Consider the following 23,890-nt stretch of genomic DNA (forward strand, 5'->3'; position numbering starts at 1 on the left):
ATGGCGACGAAATTTAAGAGGAAGGAGTCTGTAAGTGAAAGGAGCTGAGTTGATGAGACGAAGAGCCTTAGACTCCACTCTGTCCACGAGGCCTGTGTGTGGGGGGATCCCTCACACAGTAGTAATAGTAGTTTTAGTAGTAGTAGTAGTAGTAGTAGTAGTAGTAGTAGCAGTAACAGTAATGGTGGTTATGGTAGTAGTAGTAGTAGTAGTAGTAGTAGTAGTAGTAGTAGTAGTAGTAGTAGTAGTAGTAGTAATAGTAGCAGTAGTAGTAGTTGTTGTTGTTGTTGTTATTGTTGTTTTTGCTATTGTTGTTTTATTGATCTTGTTTTATTGATTTTGTTGTTTTGTAAGAATATGAGTAGTTGTAGTAGCAGTACCAGTAGTGGTAGTAGAAGTAGTAGTAGTAATAGTAGCAGTAGTAGTAGTTGTTGTTGTTGTTGTTATTGTTGTTTTTGCTATTGTTGTTTTATTGATTTTGTTGTTTTTGTAAGAATATGAGTAGTTGTAGTAGCAGTACCAGTAGTGGTAGCAGAAGTAGTAGTAGTAGTAGTAGTACCAGTAACAGTAATGGTGGTTATGGTAGTAGTAGTAGTAGTAGTAGTAGTAGTAGTAGTAGTAGTAGTAGTAGTATTTTAGCAATGGTAGAATGAGTAATAGGAGCAGCAAGCGTTGCAACAGTCGTGTAGTTATTTAGTTGCCAGTGAACTGACAAAGTCTAACATCGTTCTCCTCGACGCGGGTCAGCTCGGCACCGTCGCCCATGAGATCGGACACGCCATTGGGTTCGTGCACGAGCAGAGTCACCCCAACCGTGACGACTATGTGGTCATCAATTATGGCAACATCCAAAGTGGCAAGGAAAACAACTTCAATAAGTACAGCACGTCATTGATCAACACCTATGGCATACCATACGACTACTCATCCGTCATGCACTACGGTTCTACAGTGAGGAACTTTGCATGAGTATGGTTTTCTTCTTATCTTGATGACTATACGCTCCCTTATTGTAAAACGTCTCGTCGTCTCTAACTCCCCGAAGCAGACTCTCCCATTGACACATATTTCAGGGTTTCAGCAACAACGGCAGGTCGACCATCGCCACCCTATATCCCTTGGCGCAGGAGCTCATCGGCCAGCGCACGGGACTCTCTCACAGGGACATACTATTGGCCAACACCATGTACGGCTGCATCGGTGAGTATGATATATGAGTAAAGAAATGCGTGTCAGTGTAAGGAATAAACGATGACACTATATTGTAAGGAAGTTACGGCACATATACAGTATTATATAGCCAGTTTCATTTACCCAGATTTAGCTATGCTGTGGTATATGGTCACCGTTCTTCCTTTAAACCTATCAACAGTGGTGTCCCGCAGGACTTTGCTTCATCTCCCATTATCTATCAGTTCATAAAGCTGAAGAAGCTGTCACCTTCTTCAACACTAAACATCCTCGGTCTATCCTTAACTCAAAATCTCAACTGGAAACTTCACATCTCCTCTCTCGCTAAATCAGCTTCCTCGAGGTTGGGCGTTCTATATCGTCTCCGCCAGTTCTTCTCCCCCGCGCAGTTGCTATCCATATACAGGGGCCTTGTTCGCCCTCGTATGGAGTATGCATCTCACGTGTGGGGGGGCTTCACTCACACAGCTTTTCTGGACGGAGTGGAGTCTAAGGCTCTTCGTCTCATCAGCTCTCCTCCTCCTAAAGAATTTTTTAGCTATGTAAATAATAAAAAAAGTCACTTACTTGTGGTATCGGACCGCTTGCTAATGAAAATGGTAACCACACGAACGGTGAAAATGAAATGGCTACAGTCCTAAATAACTTTTTCGCATCCGTATTTACCGACGAAGATTGTTTATCACCTCAACCGCCGGAGGTTAGAAGGACCGAAAAGATGTTAAGTGGCGTGCTCATCGTAGAAAGTGACATTTTACGCACAATTGAAAAGATTAAAGTAAGCAAAGCTCCTGGTCCAGACAAAATTACCCCTAGGGTCTTAAAAGAAATCAAACATCAAATTTGTAAACCGCTCTCCATCATATTCAATAAATCTTTAACAGCTGGAAAAGTTCCGTCGGATTGGAAACTTGCAAATGTCACACCAATTTTCAAAAGGGGGACAAGTCTCATCCAGGAAACTATCGACCAATTAGCCTGACATCGATTGTTTGTAAGTTAATGGAGACTATCATTCGCGACAATATGGTGAAATTCTTCGAAGAAAATAATATAATAAATAATTCGCAACATGGCTTCCGTAGTAAACGTTCGTGTTTGACTAACTTACTTGATTTTTTTAATTATATTTTTGAGGTGTTTGATGAAAGCAGATCAGTAGATATCATATTTCTGGATTTTCAAAAGGCATTTGATAAGGTCCCCCACCAACGATTGCTCAGCAAACTACTGGCGCACGGTATCTCGGGTAACATTCACAATTGGCTTGCGGACTGGCTCTCTGAGCGGAAACAAAGAGTAGTTCTAAACGGTGTTACATCTAACTGGCTCGATGTCAGAAGCGGCGTACCTCAAGGATCAGTGCTTGGCCCCATGCTCTTCTTAATTTATGTTAATGATATCGATGACGGGCTCACTTGCAAAGTATCAAAATATGCTGATGACACAAAAATTGCTAGTAAAGTAACTGCGACACTCGACGAAGAAGCTTTAGAATCAGATCTAGATCGACTTGCACGTTGGGCCAATCAATGGCAAATGAAATTTAACGTTGACAAATGTAAAGTGTTGCACATCGGAAAAAATAACAATCGCGTTCGGTACGTAATGAATGGCCAACAACTTTCTGCAGTAAGTAAATAAAAGGATCTTGGAATCATTATATCAAACGATTTAAAGCCTGGTCAGCATTGTTCAGAGGTAGTTAAAACTGCAAACAAATTGGTTGGCTTCATCGGACGAGTCTTTAATAATAAATCGGAAAAAGTAATATTAAAACTGTATAATTCGTTGGTTCGACCCCGTCTAGAGTACTGTCTAGAGTACTGTCTAGAGTAGAGTACAGTTTTGGTCTCCCTATTACAGAAAAGACATAGAAAAGTTGGAACGGGTTCAACGAAGAGTAACAAAGATGATTCCTAGGTTGAGAAATTTATCATATGAACAAAGGCTTAAAGAAGTAAATTTATTCAGCCTATCAAAACGAAGAATGCGAGGCGATGTAATAGAAGTGTTTAAAATGTTTAAAGGATTCAGTGATATTAATGCGGAAGATTACTTTACAATTGATCGATCAAATAGAACAAGAAGAAATCACAATTTAAAGATAAGTGGTAAAAGATTCTCGTTGCACGAAGCTAAACACTTCTTCTTCAATCGAGTTGTTAATGTTTGGAACTCTCTACCCTGTGATGTCGTTCATAGTACAACAGTTACGGCCTTCAAGAATAGATTAGACAAGTATTTTGAATCCAACCAGCAACTAAGATATTACTCATTGTCGTAATAACGTTAAGTTCTTTCGAATACTGGTGTCCTTGTCCGCTTTTATCGCCCGGTTAGTGGTAGCAGTAATGGCAGTTCTTTCCTCTTTCCTACATAAATTCCATGCAGTTTTTCCATGCTGCATGGTTCTTTTTCCTTTCCTGCCAGCTTTGGCTGGAGGGATGGGGGAGGAGCCTTCGCCTTTGCTGTCCTTCATCTTCCACCTTTGATTAGATAGTTAGTGTAGCTTGTCACAAACAGCCTCGTAAGGACCAGCAGGTCTGCTGTTGTTTGTTCTTCCTTTGTGTTCCTTTGTGTTCCTACTGATAGTCTTCTACCTCTTAAATTCAGTCGCGATGTGACCTCTCTATCTTCTATCGCTATTTTCACGCTGACTGCTCTACTGAACTTGCTAACTGCATGCCTCCCCCCATCCCGCGGCCCCGCTGCATACGACTGTCCTCTCATGCTCATCCCTATACTGTCCAAACTCCTTTTGCAAGGGTTAACCAGAATCTTCACGCTTTCATCCCTCACACTGGTAAATCCTGGAACAATCTTCCTTCATTTGTATCTCCTCCTGCCTACGACTTGAACTCTTTCAAGAGGAGGGTATCATGACTCCTCTCCTCCCGAAACTGACCTCTCTTTCGGCCAGCTCTTTTGATTCATTTTATTAGGTGCAGCGAGCAGCGGACTTTTTTCTATTATTGTTTCCTTTTTTGTGCCCTTGAGCTGCCTCCTTTGTTGTAAAAAAAAGATCCTCTTACCAAAACAAACAGTATTATCCACGCTTGCGCCGATGACTCTATTCTTCAAAAATAACATCTTTTGACAGGAAACCAAAACTAGTTGCATAACTCAAGGCTTGTCACTAAAGAACGAGTAAACTCTGGCCTTGCTACGTTTTCCGAATGGGGAAGAAAGTTGATGTTATTCAATGCCTCAAAAACTAATTTTCTCCAGCTGTCAATTTGAATCAGTTTTCCAAACATCTATCTCCTACTCCCTGGCAACACACAGCTGTCCCCTTCGTTCACAATAAATATTATCGGTCTTTCCTTGACTCACAATCTTTAGTGAAAATTTCAGATCTCATCTTTCTAAATCAGCTCCCTCCAAGTTAGGCGCCTTGTATCGGTTACATCAGCTTTGACCTTCTTAGTTGTTCTCGCGTAGGACTAGCGCTCTGCTGAGGAGAGACAATGAGAGGTATGTCAGGGGTCTCGCTGAGGAAATCGAGGGCCATTTAAAAACGAATGACTTCCTACCTCCTTACCGAACTTTGAAAAAGTTCGGCTCCAAGTCTCCATGTAAGATAAGCGCTATCCGAACAGCTGATGGCTGCCTCGTGTCCCACATGGATGGGCAGAGGGCTCGTTAGGCTGAGTACTTTGAGCAGTCGTACATGGCCAACCCTTTAAGTGGGCAGTTCCCAGCTGCTGGGTTGCAGGTGGCGCCTGCCGATCCACCCATTGACGAAAACCCACCCTCTCTTGCCGAGGTCAGAGACACTGTGACAAAGTTGAGGGGTGGAAAGGTACCTGTCATCTGTAACATCAGCGCGGAGCTGCTCAAAGCTAGAGGTGAGGCCATGATCCGTGGGTTACATGCGGTCTTGACTGTTGAATGTCAATCTGGTACCATTCCTGCTGACTAGAAGAGGGGTTGGTCACCCCTATCTGGAAAGACAAAAGGGGACCACCAACATTGCGATAACTACCGTGATTGTACACTTCTCTGTGTGCCAGGCAAGGTGCTTTTGCCCACCTATTAATGATGCGAATTCACAGCCAGCTGCTGAAGTTACAGAGACCTGAACAGTCTGGGTTCACGCCTGGTAAGTCAACAACTGACCGTATCCTAGCGCTTTGCGTACTGGCGGAGCGCCAGCGTGAGTATCGATATGGGATGCTTGCAGCCTATGTTGATCACAAAACGTCATTTGACTCAGTGTATCGCGAGGCACCCTGGGATCTCCTGAGACTCCGTGTGATTCCTACAAGGACAATTGGTTTACTGACTGGCCTGTATCCTGAGACTGAGTGCTGTGAAGTGTGTGGGGGTGGGGGGTGCTTGTCCAGCTTGTTTCCCGTGAATGCGGGAGTGAGGCAGGGCTGTATTCTTGCCCCATCGCTTTTCAAAACTTTTATGGATTGGGTAATAGGCAGAGTTGTGGACCAGAGTCATTGTGGAACATCCATTGGCAATACCAGGATATCTGACCTTGTTTTTACCGATAATGCAGTAGTCCTGGCGGAGACGCTGGAGGTTTTGGTGATAGCTCTCGAGGCATTGCACGAGGAGGAGAAGCCCATGGGAATTGAAGTCTCATGGGCGAAGACCAAGGTACAGGTGTTTGATGGCTTGTAAGATGAAACAGTACAGTCTGCACATGTGTGTGGCAAGGACAATGAGATCTCGGAAATTTTTACATACCTTTGCAGCGTAGGTAGTTCATAACAACGATGAGTCTCGCCAGGAAGTCCTATGGCGGATTAACCTGGCCCACGCTGTTATGGACTCCCTCAGCACGAGTATATGGCGTTGTCAATATATGAGCAGAAGGACAAAGATCCGGGTCTTCAAGTCCCTTGTGCTCCCTGTCTTACTCTATGTCTGTGAGACATGGACACTAAATGAGGACTTGGAGAGGCGGACTGATGCCTTTGGTAATAAGTGTCTACGCAGAATCCTGGGATATCGCTGGAATGACTTTGTGTTAGACCGGCGACTACTCCGTGAGACTGATTCGACATATATTACCTGCATAGTCCGTCAACGCCAACTCCGGCTGTACGGGCACGTGGTACGTTACCCAGAAGCTGATCCTGCTCATAGGGCGTCTCTTTAAGAGACAGTCCTGAGTGGAGGAGACCAAGGAGACGCTGAAGGAGTTAGTGGCTTAAGCAAGTCGATAGATCCTGCCAGGAGGTACTCAGGATGGGAAAGCGGGGCTGCATGGAGACTTGCCCGGAGAGACCCTCGGACTTGGCGTCGTAGATTGGGTGAGGGGAAGCAGCCCCCGGCGTATGCCACCATTGATTTATTGATTGACTGATTGTTGTTGTATATATTGTTGTCCATATATAAGGGCCTTGTTCGCTCTTGTATGTAGTATGCATTTCATGTGTGAGGAGGCTTCACTCACACGGCCCTTTTGGATAGAGTCGAAGGCTCTTCTCATCAACTTTGGAGGGGAGTAGGTAGGGAGAAACCTACCGAAATGGGCGCAAGCGAATCCCGGTGAGGTATATACTATAAGTGAGGAGAATGCTGCAAGCCCTTCAAAGACCCTCCCCGCCTCCTAACTTTTCGTTTGCCTATTGTCTCGTCCACACCAGAGAGTAGTTCAGCATACTCTCTAAAGACAGACTCTGTTACTTTTCTCATCACACTATATTCATACAACACGCACATCACTTCCTCGAAAAAATGAAATTAAAATGTCTTAGCCAAATACCGCCTCAGAGTCCTCGTCTGGGGGCGGGACCACAAATGCCCCCAGAGAGGACTCCACTTTCGGGCTTCGAACCTTCTCTTCCTCACTGAAACATAGGTTTATAAGGTTACTGACAGCCATCTCTACTCAATTCCGTCCTACTATCTCTATCCTAAACTTCAATCCAAAGTTGGATGTTGCGCCTACGTACGCAACAACGTCACTTGCACTCGTGTCTTGACTCTTCTGAATTTTTCACCATTTAGCTAAGACTTCATTGCCACTCTATTACTGAATACATTTGTGGTGTTTATCTCTCACCTAACTATAACAGCTATGTAAACTTCTTTGACTACTTGAACTTTAAAGTGGAGCACATCTTGACCCACTCTCCCCTCCCTGAAATCTCCATCTTAGAAGATTTCAATGCTCACCACCAACTTTGGCTTTCATCCTCTTTCACTGACCAGCCTGGTGAACAAAGCTACGACTTTGCTATCCTCAATGATCTAGAGCAGTTGGTTCAACACCCTACATGTATTGCCTACCGTCTTGGAGACAGGCCCAACATCCTATACCTCTTCCTTACCTCTAACACTTCTACTTACTCTGTCAAACTGTTCTCTCCGTTGGGCTCCTACTATCACAACCTTATTTCTGTATTCTGTCTTTCCTCTCCTGTACACCCTCTGGGCCCACCGAAGAGGCAATGCTTCTGGCATTTTGCTTCAGCTTGGTGGGGCGACCTACGAGTGTACTTTTCCGATTTCCCGTGGAATGATTACTGCTTTCAGGAGAGAGACCCCTCTGTGTGTGCCCTGCTCATCACAGAAGTGATTGTCTCTGGAATGGAGGCACACATTCCACGTACTTTCTATAACTCCTCATGCTAAAAGACTTAGTTTAATCACGCTTGTTATCGTGCCATCAGTGATAGAGTGGCAGCTCATAAAAGGTACCAGAGCCTTCGCATTCCTGCTAACCATGATCTCTACATTTCTGCCCAGAATCGTGCCAAATCTATTCTTCGACTTAAAAAAACTCTTTCATCCATAGTAAATGTCAAAACCTTGCTTTATCTAATTCTTCCAGAGACTTTTGGCAGCTAGTCAAAAATATCTCCTCCAATTTCACTTCATCTTTCCCTCCTCTCCTTAACCCTGGCGGCAGCACCGCCGTCTCATCTGTCTCAAAAGGCTAAACTCCTCTCTCAGACTTTCTGTAAAAACTCCACTCTGAACGATTCTGGGCGTCTTCTTCCTACTCACCCTGTGACTCCTGAATGCCTGTCATTAAGATTCTTAAGAATGATGTTTTCTATGCCCTCTTTGGTCTGAACTCTCAGAAGGCTTATGGACTTGATGGAGTGCCTCCTATTGTCGTTAAAGTACGCCTTCATACAGCCTGTGCCTAAGAAGGGTGACCGTTCCAGTCCCTCATAGCCATATAGCTTTACTTTCCTGTCTATCTATGGCTTTTGAATCAATCCTTAACCGGAAGATTCAAAAGCATCTTTCTATTTCTGATATTCTATCTGATCGCCAGTATGGGCTCCGCAAGGGCGATCGTTTTGCTCTCTTAACTGACTCAGTTGGTGGTAGCGAGTGTTCTTGGTGCTAATAGGTTCCCGGATAGAGAAACTCAATATCCGTCAGGGTTACTTTATTTTTTTTTTAGAGGTTTATTGTGCAACTATACAATATTTGTGATGCCCGTAATTTGCATCCATTTCATGCACATACTGTCGGACCGTGAGGGCGGCCTTGTCCTCACACCGCCTCAGGGGCCGGCCGTCTCCTGCAGGATGGGCGGCAGCCGCTGGCGCTGGTCTGACCGCCATATTCTCAGTGAAGCTCTTCCCTCTTCGTCGAAGCGTCGCTTAGAGAGTGTGTTTCCGTCGAAGGGTATGCCCAGTCCCTAACCTTCGAAACAATCTTTCCGTGTAGTGTTGGTACTACTGCAAATCAAACAAACGTTGAAAACCGAAACCTTAATGCAATTGAGGTACATTTCTATAATGGATTATATAGTGTGACTAATATTTATGTAAACAGTGCTTGATACAGTGACATACATTATATATAGCAGAAATTTTACATTGATGCATTTAATTGGTTGGTACCCATGGCTATGTTTGCTTCGCTTTCATATCATCCCGTTACCTGTGGGCGGAGCTTAGGAGACCTCGTTAGAATAAACTGCTTTTATTTTCTTTATTTTCCTCCTGTTCCATGAGACATCTCTTTCTCCCTTCGTTATTTCTCACTTGTAAATATATTTTAACTAGCTTTAGAGCTCCTATCAGTGGGTGGAAAATGGTATCATCTATATTGCTGAGCTTTGGTAAGCTCCACCCACAGGTGACGTCACGAGTTTGGAGATTGGCTGTGGTAAGCCCAGGACGGAGTATCACATACCACCACATATTCATACAGACTTGTGAAACAAGCTTCCGGAGAAAGCCTGTTAGTCCGTCACTTTAAAATTCATCCCAGCAATCTTAATTCATGCTTATGGTTCGAAGTGCCCGCCCTACAAACGCTCAAAAAAGATAACTTGTGAATAGTTGAGACTAAAGGGCGGGGCGTGCTGGCTGAGAGGTGTGTTCCAGTGTTGGCTTAAATTATCATAGGAACCGTGAAGTCTTGAATAAACAGAAAAATATTGTTTCTCGCATTGTATTATTTTTTTATATAAGGCCTAGAAAACTTAAATTGTTCTTATACCCAATTAATAATACAGCAACATGGAAAAATGTTGTAATAAAGCATTAAATGTGCGAAGATATTAGCGAAGAGCGGGCCTTCACCTCCTCTTCATCAAGAGAGGAAATTAATTCTTTTTTTTCCCGCTCGCCGCTTCGCGCGCTGCATCAAAGACACTCCTCGTCACTGAGAATACCGTTTGGTCCACGAAGCCTTGTTTCCTCGCGTGAAGGGGGAAGATTCACTGAGAATACGGCCGTGAGGCGCGCGGTGGCTGGGCAGGCCAGGAGGTAGTGCACACCAGGGGGCGGCGGGCGCGCTCTTCGCAGTGCTCGCATATCCGCCCATCGAAGCCGTCGTACAGCTCCTCCCTGGTGCAGTAGCCCAGTCTGAGGCGCTGCAGCAACGCGCCGTCTGCCTTACGCTGCTGGAAGGCGGTGTCCAGTTGGATGTAGGCGGTGGCTGCAGCATACCAGGCTGCCTGCTTTGTCCCCTCCAGTTCTCGGAGCTGCTGGTGGGCGTGGTGGGCTGCTGCGTGTTTGGCCTGTGTCTTGGCCTGTTGAAGGCTTGGCCGCACAGGTTTGGTGACGGTGGGGCTTTGGGCTGCCCTCTTGGCGGCCTCGTCGGCGGCGTCGTTCCCTCTGACTCCCACATGGCTGGGGATCCAGTTGAGCCGCACCCGCCTGCCTTGCGCTGCAAGGCTTTGCAGGATGCCCAGGATGGCGGTGATGAGGCCCCGTTGTCCTTGGGGTGGCCTTGCAGCGCCTGCAGGGCCCCCCGGGAGTCTTTGTGGAGCACGACGGTTTCCTCTTGGCGGTGCTGAGCGTGTTCGAGGGCGTTCAGGATTGCCACTAGCTATGTTTGGAGGGAGGAGCAGTGGTCTGATGTCCTCCACGCCCGCTGCCGTCCACCAGTGACGAAGGTGGCGCCCGTCCTCCCCCTGTCGGGGTCGACAGAGCCGTCAGTGTAGTACACCGCAGCGCCCTGCTCAGTGACCTGCGCCATGGCCATCAAGGCGTACTGACGCAGCTCCGCGGTAGTGCACTGCGCCTTGCTGGCGGGCAGCTGTGTGGCAGTGAACACTGTGGCGGAGGGCTCCCAGTGGGCAAAAGGACTGTAGGTGGGGTGCGGGCGGTCCGGCTCTCGCCACAGCCAGTTACCCGCGTGCCGGCTGGTGTTGGCAGCAACAGTGGTGCCGATTAGCCACTTGTTGTTGTGGAGGCACTCGACGCCCTGTGCCATGGCTAACCGGAGTTTTTCCGGCGCCACGCCCTCCACGTCGCGCTGCAGCACTCTGGCCACCCGGCAGGCCATGATGCAGTTCACCCTGCAGGTGAGGGGCACCAGTCGGGTCTCGTTCTGCATCACGCAGGCGCTGGTCCACCTCGGTGCTCCCAACATGGTCCTCACGGCGTTGTTCTGCACCACCTCCAGGCGCCGCTGCTAGTGCCGGGACAGGCCTACGAGGATAGGTGCGCTGTAATCCACCAGGGAGCGCACCGCCCGCAGGTAGTACAGCCGGAGGACGGAGAAAGTGGCGCCCAGCCACGGCCGCGTCATGGCCCTCATGACGTTGAGCCGGGCCAGCGTCCTTTCTCTCAGGTAGGTGACCTGCTGTGTGAAGGACAGCTGCTGGTCTACCCACACCCCGAGGTACTGGTAGGAGGACGTCCAGGCCAGCCCGACTCCCTGGACGCGCAGCTGTGCGGCAGGCGTGGTGTCCCTGATGGCCATGGCCCGCGACTTCCCAGAGGAGATCTTGAGCCCCAGCTCCTCGCACTTGTCGGTGATGATGTCAAGTGCCTCCTGCACCCTGGCGAGCTTGTTGCCCCTCCCGGTGACGACGAGGGCGAGGTCGTCGGCGTAGCTCAGGAGAGTGGTGCCCTCCCGGAAGGGCAGCTCCACCAGCTGCTCCATCAGGAGGTTGAACAGGCACGGGCTGAGTATGCCGCCCTGGAGGGTCCCGTTATCGAAGCCCCTGTAGGAGGATTTCAAACCCTGAAACTTGACCCTGGCCCGCCGCTGTTGGAGGTAGTCCTGAAGCCAGGAGAGTAGGCGTCCTCGGATCCCCTTTCTCACGAGGGCGGTGAGAATGGCGTGTGGGCTGGCTAGCTCGAAGGCTTTCTCGAGGTCGAGGAAGACAGTGATGGTGGGACGGTTGTTGGCGTGGACCAGTAGGGTGATGAGGCTGTCTGCTGTGCTCTTGCCCTTAGTGAAGCCAAACACGTTGGGGTGCGGGCTTCCCATGCGCCACTGGAGGCGAGACAGCACCATCCTTTCGGCGGTTTTCCCTGTGCAGCTCAGGAGGGAGATGGGCCGGAAGCTGTTTGGCTCCTTGGGCTTGGGTATGGACCGAATGTCAGCGTCCTTCCAGGCGGGCGGCAGGCGGCCCGCCAGCCACGACGCGTTGAACAAGGCCAGTAGCGCGGCGTCTCCGGCGGGCCCGGCGTGTGCCAGCATGGAGTAAGTCACGCCCTCCGCTCCCGCGGCCGTGTCTCTCCCTCTCATCACCCTGGTCAGTTCCTGTGGTGTGAAGGGTTGATCCGTCACGTCAGCCACGTCACGCGCCTCGCTGACCGCCGCGTCGCGCTGCGGCCGTAGACGCTGCTGGAGTTGGCGGGTGTGGGGGGGAGCTGGTTGCTGGAGTCCCTCGTGGTGAAGGTGTCGATCAACCTTTCTGCCTCCTGGCGTGGGTGAGGATGGGCGGCTGGGCGGGGCTGCGCCGCATAAGGCCCATCTGAGGCTTCTCCACAGCTGGCCCAGGGAGGTGTACTGGTTAAAGGTGGTGCACCATTCCAGTCATTTTGCCTCTTTGGCCTTTAGGGACACCTGTCGCGCACGAGCCACCACGTCCTGCAGGAACCTCTGGTTGGTGGCGTTAGGGCGCTTCCTGTACAGCTTCCTGTGCACGTTGACGCGGTGATTGTGTTCATACACCTCCTCGCTGTAGAACCACCGTCGGGGTGTCGGCGGCGGCTCGAGGTGCTCCTGGGTCATTGACATAGACAAGACACTAAGAAAAGGTGTTTGTTTGTGTATGCGTTTGTGTGAATGTTGTTTGTGTTTGTTAACATTTAAGTGTTGGTGTATGTGTGGAGCAATGTGTAACGGTAGACAACAAAAGGACATAGACGGACAGTAAAAGATAAACGAGTACAAGAAAAGTTAAACATTGAAGACGCTACATACGCAGGGACAAGTAGTGACGATGAACATTACATGAAAACTATGAGAATCTTAGTCTGTGCTTGCAGCGCCCCATTTCCCGTTTCACTGGAGAGGAGCACGCGACCGCCTGAGCAGTGGCTGCTGCAACTTTTGGTCATCATCTCTTAGCCGTTGGGGTGAAATGTTCTCAGTTGCGCTAGACATATCGAAAGCCAACTCTTAGCTTTCTAAACTGTTCTCTTTCGGATTCTATCCTTCTCTCTGTTCCTTTATCTCCAGTTTCCTTTCCGGCCGTTCTATCTCTGCTGTGGTAGACGGTCACTGATCTTCCCCTAAACCTATCAACAGTGGTGTGGTGGGCTCTGTCCTATCACCCACTCTCTTCCTGTTATTCATCAATTATCTTCGTTCCATATCAAAATGTCCTATCCACTCATACGCTGACGAGTCCACTCTGCATTATGCAACTTCTTTCAACAGAAGACCCTCTCAACAGGAACTGCAAGACTACAGACTGGAGGCTGCAATAAGCTTAACCTCAGACCTTGCTATCATTTCCGATTGGGGTAAAAGGAACCTTGTGTCCATCAATGAATCGAAACACCTATCCCCTATTATTTGACAACACTCAGCTGTCACCTCTTTCAACACTAAATATCGTCAGTCTATCCTTAGCTCAAAATCTCAACATGAAACTTCACATCTCCTCTCTCACTAAATCAACTTCCTCGAGGTTGGGCGTTTTGTATCGTCTCCGCCAGTTATTTTCCCCCGCATACATGCTTTCCATATATACATTTGGGTCTTGTCCGCCCTCATACAGAGTATGCATCTCACGTGTGGGGGGGATCCACTCGCACAACTCTCTTGGACAGAGTGGAGTCTAAGGGCCGCTTTGTTTGTGTTGATCGTTACCAATGAGCGGCGATCGCCGCTACCAACAAGAAATTCACTTTCACAGTCGTCTTTCGCGGCGCTGTTTGTTTGCATCATCACCAGAGATTGGAACCTCTGGTATCGGAGCTCTGGTAGCCGCGGGGGCTCCCCAATGGAGCTTACCAATGACATGAATTAGTAAATAACACAAATTCGTGCTCTCAAATGGTTATATTATTTCTTTAAATAGATGTGAAAAAATATTAAACAATACAGCTACACGTTGCACGGCTTCAATAGTAATATGAGAAAAAAAAATTAGGAGAATTTGAATGACATGAACTCACTTCACCTGCTGACCAGTAAACGTCCTGCTGAGAATTTCAATTTGATTGATTGATGGGTTATTGTTGCAAAAGTACACAACAAAAAAGAAGGGAGGACTTTAATACTTGTCACCATTATTCACCTGTTATGCCGTAATTCTTTGTCGAACTCGTATTATTCTAGTTAGCCTAATATATGTATGCATTGGGCATATATATAACGAAATCATCCCTATTAAGTAAAGAATAAATGTGGAGTCTGATAAATAACTGTGAATAATGAATAAATGTAATTGATATAGGTGAAGAGTCTGTCTTGCTGACATCTGCTAATATAAGAGAACTTTAACCCTCTAAGCGAATTAATGAGAAAAAATCATCGCTCGCACACATCACTTCATAATATAGATCGAAGCATTTGTGATCAGTTTATGTATCATTTATTTTGGGGGGTTTATATCATGGCAAAAATGTGGCCCGTTGCTGGTACACGGTAAAGCCACAAATTTGGCCCGTCGCTGCTACCGGGTTAATTAATACTTCTCACCATTATTTCACCTTTTCCGCCTAGGAAATATTAGGCTATCAGCAAATTTGAGGGGTGTATCAGCGAGACACTCCTCATTTTCTCATCATATTTATTCTTCACAGTTACTCTTTATATATATGCTTTACGTTTTCGTTTATTTTTCACATTACTCCTTCATAATCTCCCGCTCAGCTGATGTAATGTTGAAATTTCCCGCCGCTCCGGCATACCAACACTGCCGAATCACGCCCCTTCGTCTTGTCATGACCGTCACCACGCTGGTAGTCGCTGATACCACGAAAACAGCGACTGTGAAAGCGGATCAAGGCGATGGTAACGGCTGCTACCAGGATGGTAGGGCCTTCGGTTAGGGTGCGTACCAGACAACTGTGAAAGCGGCCCTAAGGCTCTTCGTCTCATCAGCTCCCCTCCTCTTATTGACAGCCTTCTATCTCTTAAATTCCGCCACCATGTCGCATCTCTCTCTATCTTCTATCAATATTTTCACGCTGACTGCTCTTCTGAATTTGCTAACTGCATGCCTCCAACCCTCCCGCGGCCCCGCTACACACGACTTTCTACTCAAGCTCATCCCTATACTGTCCAAACCCCCTTATACAAGAGTTAACCAGCATCTCCATTCTTTCATCCCTTTCACTGGTAAACTCTGGAACAGCCTTCCTTCGTCTGTATTTCCTCCTGCCTATGACTTGACCTCTTTCAAGACGAGTGTATCAAGACACCTCTACATCCGAAACTGACCTTTATTTTCACCACCCAACAGTTATTGGGGGGTTTTCTATCTTTTCTTTTTGTTGCTCTTGAGTTGCTCTTTGTGCTGTTAAAAAAACTTCCCTCCTCTTACTGATAGTCTCCAATCATTTACATTCCGCAGCAGTGTTGGCTCCCTGTTTCCTACCGATATTTTCATGCTGACTGCAAGGGGAGGAGGCATGCTAATCGCATGCCTCCTCCCCTCCGCTGCCTCGCTTCACAAGACTCGACTCTTGCCCACCCCTATCCTATCCAAATCCCTAAATGCAAGAGTTTACCAGCATTTTCATTCTTTCGTCCCTCTCTTTGATACAGTCTAGAACAGCCTTCCTCTGTCTGTATTTCCTCCTATCTGTGATTTGAATTCCTTACTACACTGGAAAAACGTGCACGTTTGCTTATAATGACTTATTGTAGGAATTGGTCTTTTTTACAAATACAGTTTATATCGGTCCTATTTTAACACTCACCAGACGTTAACTATTTTTTTTTCTCGAACCGTTTCCATCGGCGAAGTATCCATGCACTTACCGTGCACTTTGAATTAGATGATGAAAAAATCCCATCTCGACAGGTAATAAACATGAATATGGTAATATGGTAAGGTACTAGTATTAAATAATTTGACCGTCGATACCAACTACAATGATCAACGATTTTTATTTATTTATAGATAAGTGGCTTGCTGTCTGCGGACTGAGCGCCGACCCCTGCCAGAACGGCGGGTTTTATGGAAAAAGCTGCGCTTGCGTGTGTCCCTCGGGCACCTCAGGGGCCAACTGTGAGACAGTGACGGGCGACTACTACGGTGATTGGCCGCCCCTTTGCTCACCTTGTCTCTGGAGCTCTCAGAATAATTGTTCTCTTTGTTCCTCTATAGTGAGGAAGCATCTTACGATAGCTTGTCTGTTGGGATAAAAGAGGATAACAGTTCAATCTTCAATTACAGTGTAGTTCAAGAATTCCTCATTAAATTATATCTATAGTTCAGCGAACCTTTTTGAAAAATTGTAATGATCCAGTGACCATATAGTCGTTCTTTTTCTAGTGGATTATGCAAAATCAGGCTGTTTCGGCATAACTGTCGACACCAAACCTTGCCTTCCACAGACGAGTTGACGAATTCCTGCACTGAAAAAATAACTCAGGAAGGCACCCTCACCTCGCCGGGCTATCCAAGCAACTACCCAAAAAGTGAGTGAGAGAGAGAGAGAGAGAGAGAGAGAGAGAGAGAGAGAGAGAGAGAGAGAGAGAGAGAGAGAGAGTGTGTGTGTGTGTGTGTGAGTGTGTAATTCACCACGGCCTGATCGCGAGGTGGACTCGTAATCGCCAGCAGGTACCCTCCCGACAGAGCAAGTGCTCATTTAGTCGATCTCTGGGTACTGCCAGGACCTCACACACCACACGTGCGTGTGTGTTATGTGTGTGTGTTTGTGTGTGTGTGTGTGTGTGTGTTGTACAGAAGCCAGACACAGTGTGTGTGAGCGGGCTCCCTTTGTGCGGTGTGTTCACCCTCAGTTCCGTTTTCCCTGCCCCGCCAGTCCAGTGCGTCAAGTGGATTGAAGCTCCCGTGTGTCACGTGCCCAGACTGACTTTCTCAGACTTTTACCTGTACGGAGAGAATCCCTACTGCGGCTCAGCTACAGAGACGTGCTGCTACTTTGATGGTCTGGAGATCAGAACCAACTACTTGTACGACGGTGAAGTGTGAGTACACAGAGACCCCTGCTCGCTCTGGCAATGCCCCGTGACGGCGAGCAAGGCTGCCGTTGTTACAGTTACAAGGCGTATTCATTTCTAATTATTACGTAACAAGTTTAGTTTGTGATATTCCTTTGTGCCACTAAACTTGCACGATGGTGACCATGACCACTCAAGTTCTTCCAATCCTCGGCAGGTATTGTGGCGCGGACATCACTGCAGGCCAGACCTTCACCGGAACCGGTCGAGAGATGATTTTATACTTCAGGGCGATAAGTAATAATATTCGCAGGGGATGGTCTGCCGAATTAACCTTTGTGCCGCAGCCGGGATGCATGTAAGTGACAAAGAAGGGGGATGGGAGAGTCACAGGACCAGTGGAGAGTAAAATCAACTTTCTGCGTTGTAACTTTATCGTCTTCTGTTTATTCGTAGATCGCAAACATTTTACGTCCTAACGAATCCTCATTTTTTTTTCTTCAGAAGCACAACTACAGAACCCACCACCACGACCACCACAGCAACAACCACCACTACAGAACCCACCACCACGACCACCACAGCAACAACCACCACTACAGAACTCACCACCACGACCACCACAGCAACAACCACCACTACAGAACCCACCACCACGACCACCACAGCAACAACCACCACTACAGAACCCACCACCACCACCACCACCAGCCCACCACAACCCAGATGCTTAACTCAGGAATTCAACGGAGTGTTCTACTGGTCCTCCCCCGGCTTCGGCATCACCAACTACCCGAATAACTTCAACTGCGCAGTGACAAGATCTTCGGTATGTGCCTTACTTTTCTTGCCGTGGTGGGCGAGGTAAATAATAACTCATTCCAGCGTCGTAAGGCGTCCATCCACCATGATATTACCAGACATGATATTCCACACCAGAGGAGAAGAGAGCTGAGTTAGTGCACTGCCTAATAGAAATGTTCTGTCTGCCATTCCTATTCGCTTGCGTTTCCATTTTATTGTTCAAATCAAGAATTACAATTATAAAACGCCTTGACGCTGAGTATATCCAGGAAGTCAGGGCATACACTATATATCTCTCGCAGTTCCTGGAAGCTGACGCTATAAAAAGACTGTTTCAAATAAGAAAGTGCATTTTACACCCACCAACCACCTCACCTGCGTCGGCATCACACAAGCCCAGGCTTCCCAGCTACCGACCTGGCACTGCGACGCCTGCCTTCGCGACGTCAACCTGCGAGCCGCAGTCCACGACGCATCCGCAGAGAACGAGGCGCCACCTAAAGATATGGCCGCGGCGCTTGCTGACCTCAAACAAGCACTAGGTTGCTGCAGCATGTCCCCCGAAGACACCGTCACCGGGTTGCCTCCGACCTTGCCAGCGCCATAACAGCTGCACTTGAGCGCGCGCTTTCGCGTGGGGGCGCCTCTTCTCCTTCATGTACCGCAGCCCCCTCGCCGTGCCCTCTGACCCACCGTCCTCCTTGGAAGCGGTCACCCGGATCGATCCCGGAGCAGCAACGGCGACCAACGAGGACGCTCTCTCCAGGCGTGTCAAAAGGAAATGCGCCGACGGACATTCGAGCGGCCTTCCGGCTTCTGACGACCTCGGACAGCCTCGTCTCCCCCAGCGAGGAGGTCGTCGCCGCTCTCCGCGCTAAACATCCCCCCGCCACACCTGACGAAGCCCTTCCAAAGCTCCCCGATCTCTACCAGCATCGCCTCGCAGTGGAGGAAGCTGACGTGCTTGCAGCCATTGAGTCTGCTGCCCCTGGCTCAGCCGCTGGCCTGGACGGCGTGCGGCCGCTGCACCTAAGCCAGCCGGTGGCCGGGTACACCGCTGAGGCAGGACGTAGACTGCTTAGCGCGCTGACTAAGATCTGCAATGCTGCCCTCGCTGGAGACATCCCCGAAGACGCGAGGCAGGCGTATTTTAACGCCAACCTCATTGCCATCAGGAAAAGGATGGCGGCGTAAGGCCGATAGCTGTCGGATCCATCTACCGACGACTGACGTCCAAGGTCCTGACTAAGCGCATGTCATCCGCACTGGCTACGGAACTGCAACCCATTCAGCTGGGCGTAGGTGTGAGGATGGGCTGCGAGGCGGCTGTACATGCCGTGCAAGATTACGTTGACGCCCACAACGGAACCCTGAACCATGTCATCGCGAAACTCGACCTCACCAATGCTTACAACACAGTTCACAGGTCGGTAGTGATCCGAGAGGTCATCCGCCGCTTCCCCGCTGCCGCACCACTGGTGTCACAAGCGTATTCACAGCCTTCACCTCCCCACCTTGGCTCCACCCGTCTTTGGTCTAGCCGTGGCGTGCAGCAAAGCGACCCTTTGGGCCCGATACTCTTCGCCCTTGCGGTGGATCCGGCAATACAGACCCTCAGATCGCCTCTCAACCTATGGTTCCTGGATGACGGCAACTTAGCTGGACCCATAGAGACCGTTACCGCCGACCTGCACCGCCTACTCCCCACCCTCCGAGAACTAGGCCTCGAGATTAAATCGCGCAAATGCAAGATCACCAATCTCGACGGCCAAGGGAGCGCCAGCACGGACGAAGAGGGCCGGACTGTACGTGCAGTAGGAAACGGCATCAGCAGGAGGGACGGCGCCCCCCACTACAGCAACGACGGAGCCCCCACCGATAACGACGCGAACGCCGGCCCTCAAATCGACACATTCCTCAGCGTCGCCCGCCCCACACCCCTCACAAGTCTCTCCATCCTGGGTGCCCCGATTCATGCCCACGGCAACGAAGAAACCTTAACCAAAATCGAGAACATCACCAGGACGCTCATCGATAGGCCGGCCAACATCGGCAGCCACGCCGCCCTCTTCTTCTTGTCAAGGTACGCAGCAGTGCCGAGAGCCACGTACCTGCTGCGCGCAGCACCAGCCTACACGGCTGGAGAGTCCTTCCGGGCCATCGACGAGCTGATGCGGGAAGCGACTTCACGTATCTGCAACGTACAGCTTGACGACGCGTGGACTCAGGCTTTCCTGCCGATGCGTTTTAGAGGTTTGGGCGTGAGGCGGCTGGCCAACGTGGCACTGCCTGCCTACATCGCCACTGTAGAACCTTCACGGGGCATGGTCTGTACCATTTACCGCCGTCCCAATGCCCGAACCTCGACCCGGAGCTCAGGCTGACGCAGCGCAATCTGGACGAGGCAGCCTCCACGCACCGCCTGGACGACCTGTTAGCTCGCGTCAACCAGGTCGACCGTGCGCGCCTCCTCGCCGCCTCAGCACCACACAGCGGGGCCTGGCTGTCAGCCATCCCCTTCGAGGTCCTTGGCCTCCTTTCGCGCGATGAGGCGGTCCGCGTGAGCGTCGCCCTGAGGTTGGGCACACGCGTCCAACAACCTCATCAGTGCCGCTGTGGGGCCATGTCCGACGCTATGGGCTATCATAGCCTGTCCTGCCACAGGAACCTCGGTCGACTACCCCGTCACGCAGCTCTCAATGAAGTCGTACACCGGGCCCTGGCCGCCGCTGGCCTCGCGGCCATCCCCGAGCCACGAGGCCTGGACCGAGGAGACGGACGCCGACCGGACGGCATCACGGTCTTCCCCTTCAGGAGAGGCAAGATGTTGATGTGGGACGCCACCTGCATTAACACATTTGCCACCACCCACATCATCAACTGTGCTTCCGCTGCTGGAGCTGTCGCACGCGCTGCCGAAGACCGCAAGCGTCACCGCTACGCGGACCTCACCCAGCAATACGATTTTGTGTCCCTGGCCGTGGAGACAAAGTGTCGTGTTGGGACCTGCCTTCGGGAACCTGCTGCAGGACATCGGCAGGCGCGTCAGTCAGCGCAGCGGTGAGCCTCGCGAGACGGCGTGGCTGAGGCAGCGCATCAGTATTGCCGTGGCGCGTGGCAACGCAGCAGCGATGTGTGGGCCCCCGACTGTAGCCCACACCCCTAGCCGAAGCTCGCACACGCGCACGCGCGCACGCGCACACACGCCCACACGTGAAGATATTTTCCATCCTAAGAGGTGCTTGCCACAGCAGCCTGCAGAAAGGCCAGGGAAGCTGCCATCACACCTTGTGATGCAAACGAAATAAATATTGGAGACTTTAAAACACACACACACACACACACACACACACACACACACACACACACACACACACACACACACACACACACTTAACTAGTTATACTATATCCTCGAAACACGCCACTAACAATATGACTCAGGCAGTATCACAAAGGGTCCACAATAATAAGTCCACTCGACGTAGTAGTGAAGTGATAAAATGTGCGCCCAAGAGTTCAGGGTTTATGAAATGAATAAACTGCTGTTATTTTTGTAGCAAAACCGCATACAGGCAAACACGTCAGGGCTTACTGAAGTGTTGTTTTGCATGTTCAGACGAGATCCATGTTGACGCTGAAACTGGAAGCCTTCACGCTGCAAGGAGGGATGAGTTGTGTGGATGGCGTCGAGTTCACATTCTTGTACAATCGAACTACAACGTGAGTAGCGTGTGTGGTTTGTTGCTTGAGTGACTCAAGGTGCAAGTGTGCATGTTTAAGATATAGATTAACAGGTGATGCCTTATACACCGGCAGGTAAGGCTAGGTGTCAAGGGATGACCCGCTTGTTTACTGGGTAGTTGTTACATTACTGTGTTAATGACTGGGGTGGGTGGAATGGTTGGGCGTTTTGTCCCTCGACACGGGGAGTTAGGCGTATATTAAGGAGGAGCGAAGTGGGTTTCCATACTTAATTCACATATTTGGTTGGCAACGAGTATCTGGGAACGATGCCACAACAGACGAAAGCTACATAACTGTAATCTTGTTCTTAATTTAATCGCCAGGTTGTGTGGATCTCAATCAGGGATAGTCTTTACATCGCCATCTTTCAATTTCATCGCGAGATTCTTCACCAACTCCGCGGAGACCTATCAGGGCTACAACATCTCCTTCACGCCTGCAACCACGAGTTGTCACCAGGTAAGGAACGTTGTGGATTTATCTGAGCTTCTCTACTTCGGAAACACACAATTGTGCTGGTTGCTAAGATGAGTCTCGCCAGGTGGACATATTGACAGTAGATGTATAGTGTTATCCATTGTATATATATTTTTTGTGTTTAATAATAGTACGATAAATTATGGAACACAGTTTGTACTTAAATTCGACCCAACATACAAGCACATGCGAGAGCTGCTTACAATCCCTGCTCGATGCACCCTCAAGCCTGGTACATTCATCGTAATCACTATGATATCCATCCACAGATAATCACGGCAGCTGTTGGTCAAACTGGAACAATAACTTCCCCTTCAGCAGAAAAATACTGCGAATACCGAATCCAGGTAAAAACTGATGTAACACAAGAAAGGTATTAGAGTGTGTCTCTCCACAACACTGCCACCAGACACTCCTGCGGGGGTGTCGACAAGAGATTCGTTTGTTCATGTCATCTATTTTCATGAAACCTTAAAACAATTACCACCAATTCCACAAAAGGTTACATTATACTTGAATCCTCCACACGTACCTTATGTGCTTGCTTCCCCCAACACTCCAGTAATTTATGACATTATCACTTGCTCACCTCCCCTTCAAACACCCATTTTTCTTCGAGCAGGTCGCCAGTGAAACATCAGAGGCCTGTTCCATGTCTACCTCTAAGTAAGCTAACGCAACTTTTTTTTTTTTTTTTTGTCCAAAGGCTCCTTCTGGAAGTCGCGTGCAAGTCGATGAAGTTACATCCAGAATTCAAAGTACAACGAACTGTAGAAGTGACTGGCTTCTGCTGAACGGCAGGAGTGAGAAGATGTACCCGTCAAACACCAGCTTAATTATTTGCGGCAAGAAGACAGTGTCTTCACCGCTGACATCCGAGACCAATGAGATGTACGCAGCTTACCAAGGCACCAGCACCAGAAGCCGCGGTTTCACTCTCAAGTATACCATCATCTAAGTCAAACGTTCCTTGATTTTCACGCTCACTCCGTGGACGATGCAATCACTACTCCAATGTATCTGTACGGGCACGAATTCATTATTACTATTCTTTTCAGTTTGCCTCTTGCCCACGATGTTTCTTTGTTTAAAATCATATCACTGGTAAGTCAAGTCAGGTGATAAAACTTAAACGAGGAACACATATTAAGCATCCCTATAATGTTCCACAATAGCCGCCCCAAGAAAATAAATGTATGCAGCAGCTTTTGGTATCGCCCCCCCCCCCCCCTCTCTCTCTCTCTCTCTCTCTCTCTCTCTCTCTCTCTCTCTCTCTCTCTCTCTCTCTCTCTCTCTCTCTCTCTCTCTCTCTCTCTCTCTCTCTCTCTCCATGTCATTGCAGACATAATGGTGTTATGCACAAAAATTTACTGATCACGTGAGTGTCGGCTTTGTCGTTTTTCCGTATTGCTTGCAAACATTGTTTTTACAGCAAGGGAGGCAGCTCAAGCAAAAAAAAAAAAAAAAAGCGCACTTGGCGCTGCTCTTTTCAGAGAAAAATAATGAGAGGCCAGAAGAGAGGTCAATTTCGAAAGGAGGTGTCTTGATACTCTCCTCTTCAAAGAGCTAAAGTTGTAGGCAGGAGGAAATACAGGCGAAGGAAGGCTGTTCCGAGATTACCAGCGGAAAAGATAAAAACAAAGATTGGAAGTGGACATAATAGGATGGGCCAAGGCCGTCTTTATGCAAGGTCTGCGCCTACGCTGCCAATATATTTTCTTTCGTTCATACTTCTTAACTCTACCCTTCCACGTGTTATAATAAATTATTGCTTCTATATTACTATTGATCGTTCCTTTTATTATGTCCATGATTGTAGTATTATATATATATATATATATATATATATATATATATATATATATATATATATATATATATATATATATATATATATATATATATA

General features: G+C 48.6%; 1 protein-coding gene across 1 annotated transcript; it reads left to right on the plus strand.

Annotated features, from left to right (window-relative positions):
- LOC126990604 (protein SpAN-like) lies at window positions 1-23,206 on the plus strand. Its single transcript, XM_050849292.1, has 12 exons — window positions 1-30; window positions 748-951; window positions 1,074-1,200; window positions 15,950-16,084; window positions 16,387-16,470; window positions 16,818-16,983; window positions 17,174-17,314; window positions 17,461-17,785; window positions 21,380-21,483; window positions 21,831-21,966; window positions 22,254-22,331; window positions 22,691-23,206. The coding sequence occupies exons 1-12, from the start codon at window positions 1-3 to the stop codon at window positions 22,940-22,942; spliced, it is 1,782 nt and encodes a 593-aa protein (XP_050705249.1). The 3' UTR covers window positions 22,943-23,206.
- Window positions 23,207-23,890: the final 684 nt, after the last annotated feature.

The sequence above is a fragment of the Eriocheir sinensis genome, unplaced genomic scaffold (genome assembly GCF_024679095.1).
Source record: "Eriocheir sinensis breed Jianghai 21 unplaced genomic scaffold, ASM2467909v1 Scaffold18, whole genome shotgun sequence".
Classification (NCBI taxonomy): Eukaryota; Metazoa; Arthropoda; class Malacostraca; order Decapoda; family Varunidae; genus Eriocheir; species Eriocheir sinensis.

Bases quoted from the DNA above. Each gene is read 5' to 3' on its own strand.
- LOC126990604 (XM_050849292.1), top strand. From the start codon at position 1: ATGGCGACGAAATTTAAGAGGAAGGAGTCT. The intron at 31-747 runs GTAAGTGAAAGG...GACGCGGGTCAG, and splicing joins AATTTAAGAGGAAGGAGTCT to CTCGGCACCGTCGCCCATGA. The intron at 22,332-22,690 runs GTAAAAACTGAT...TTTTGTCCAAAG, and splicing joins ACTGCGAATACCGAATCCAG to GCTCCTTCTGGAAGTCGCGT.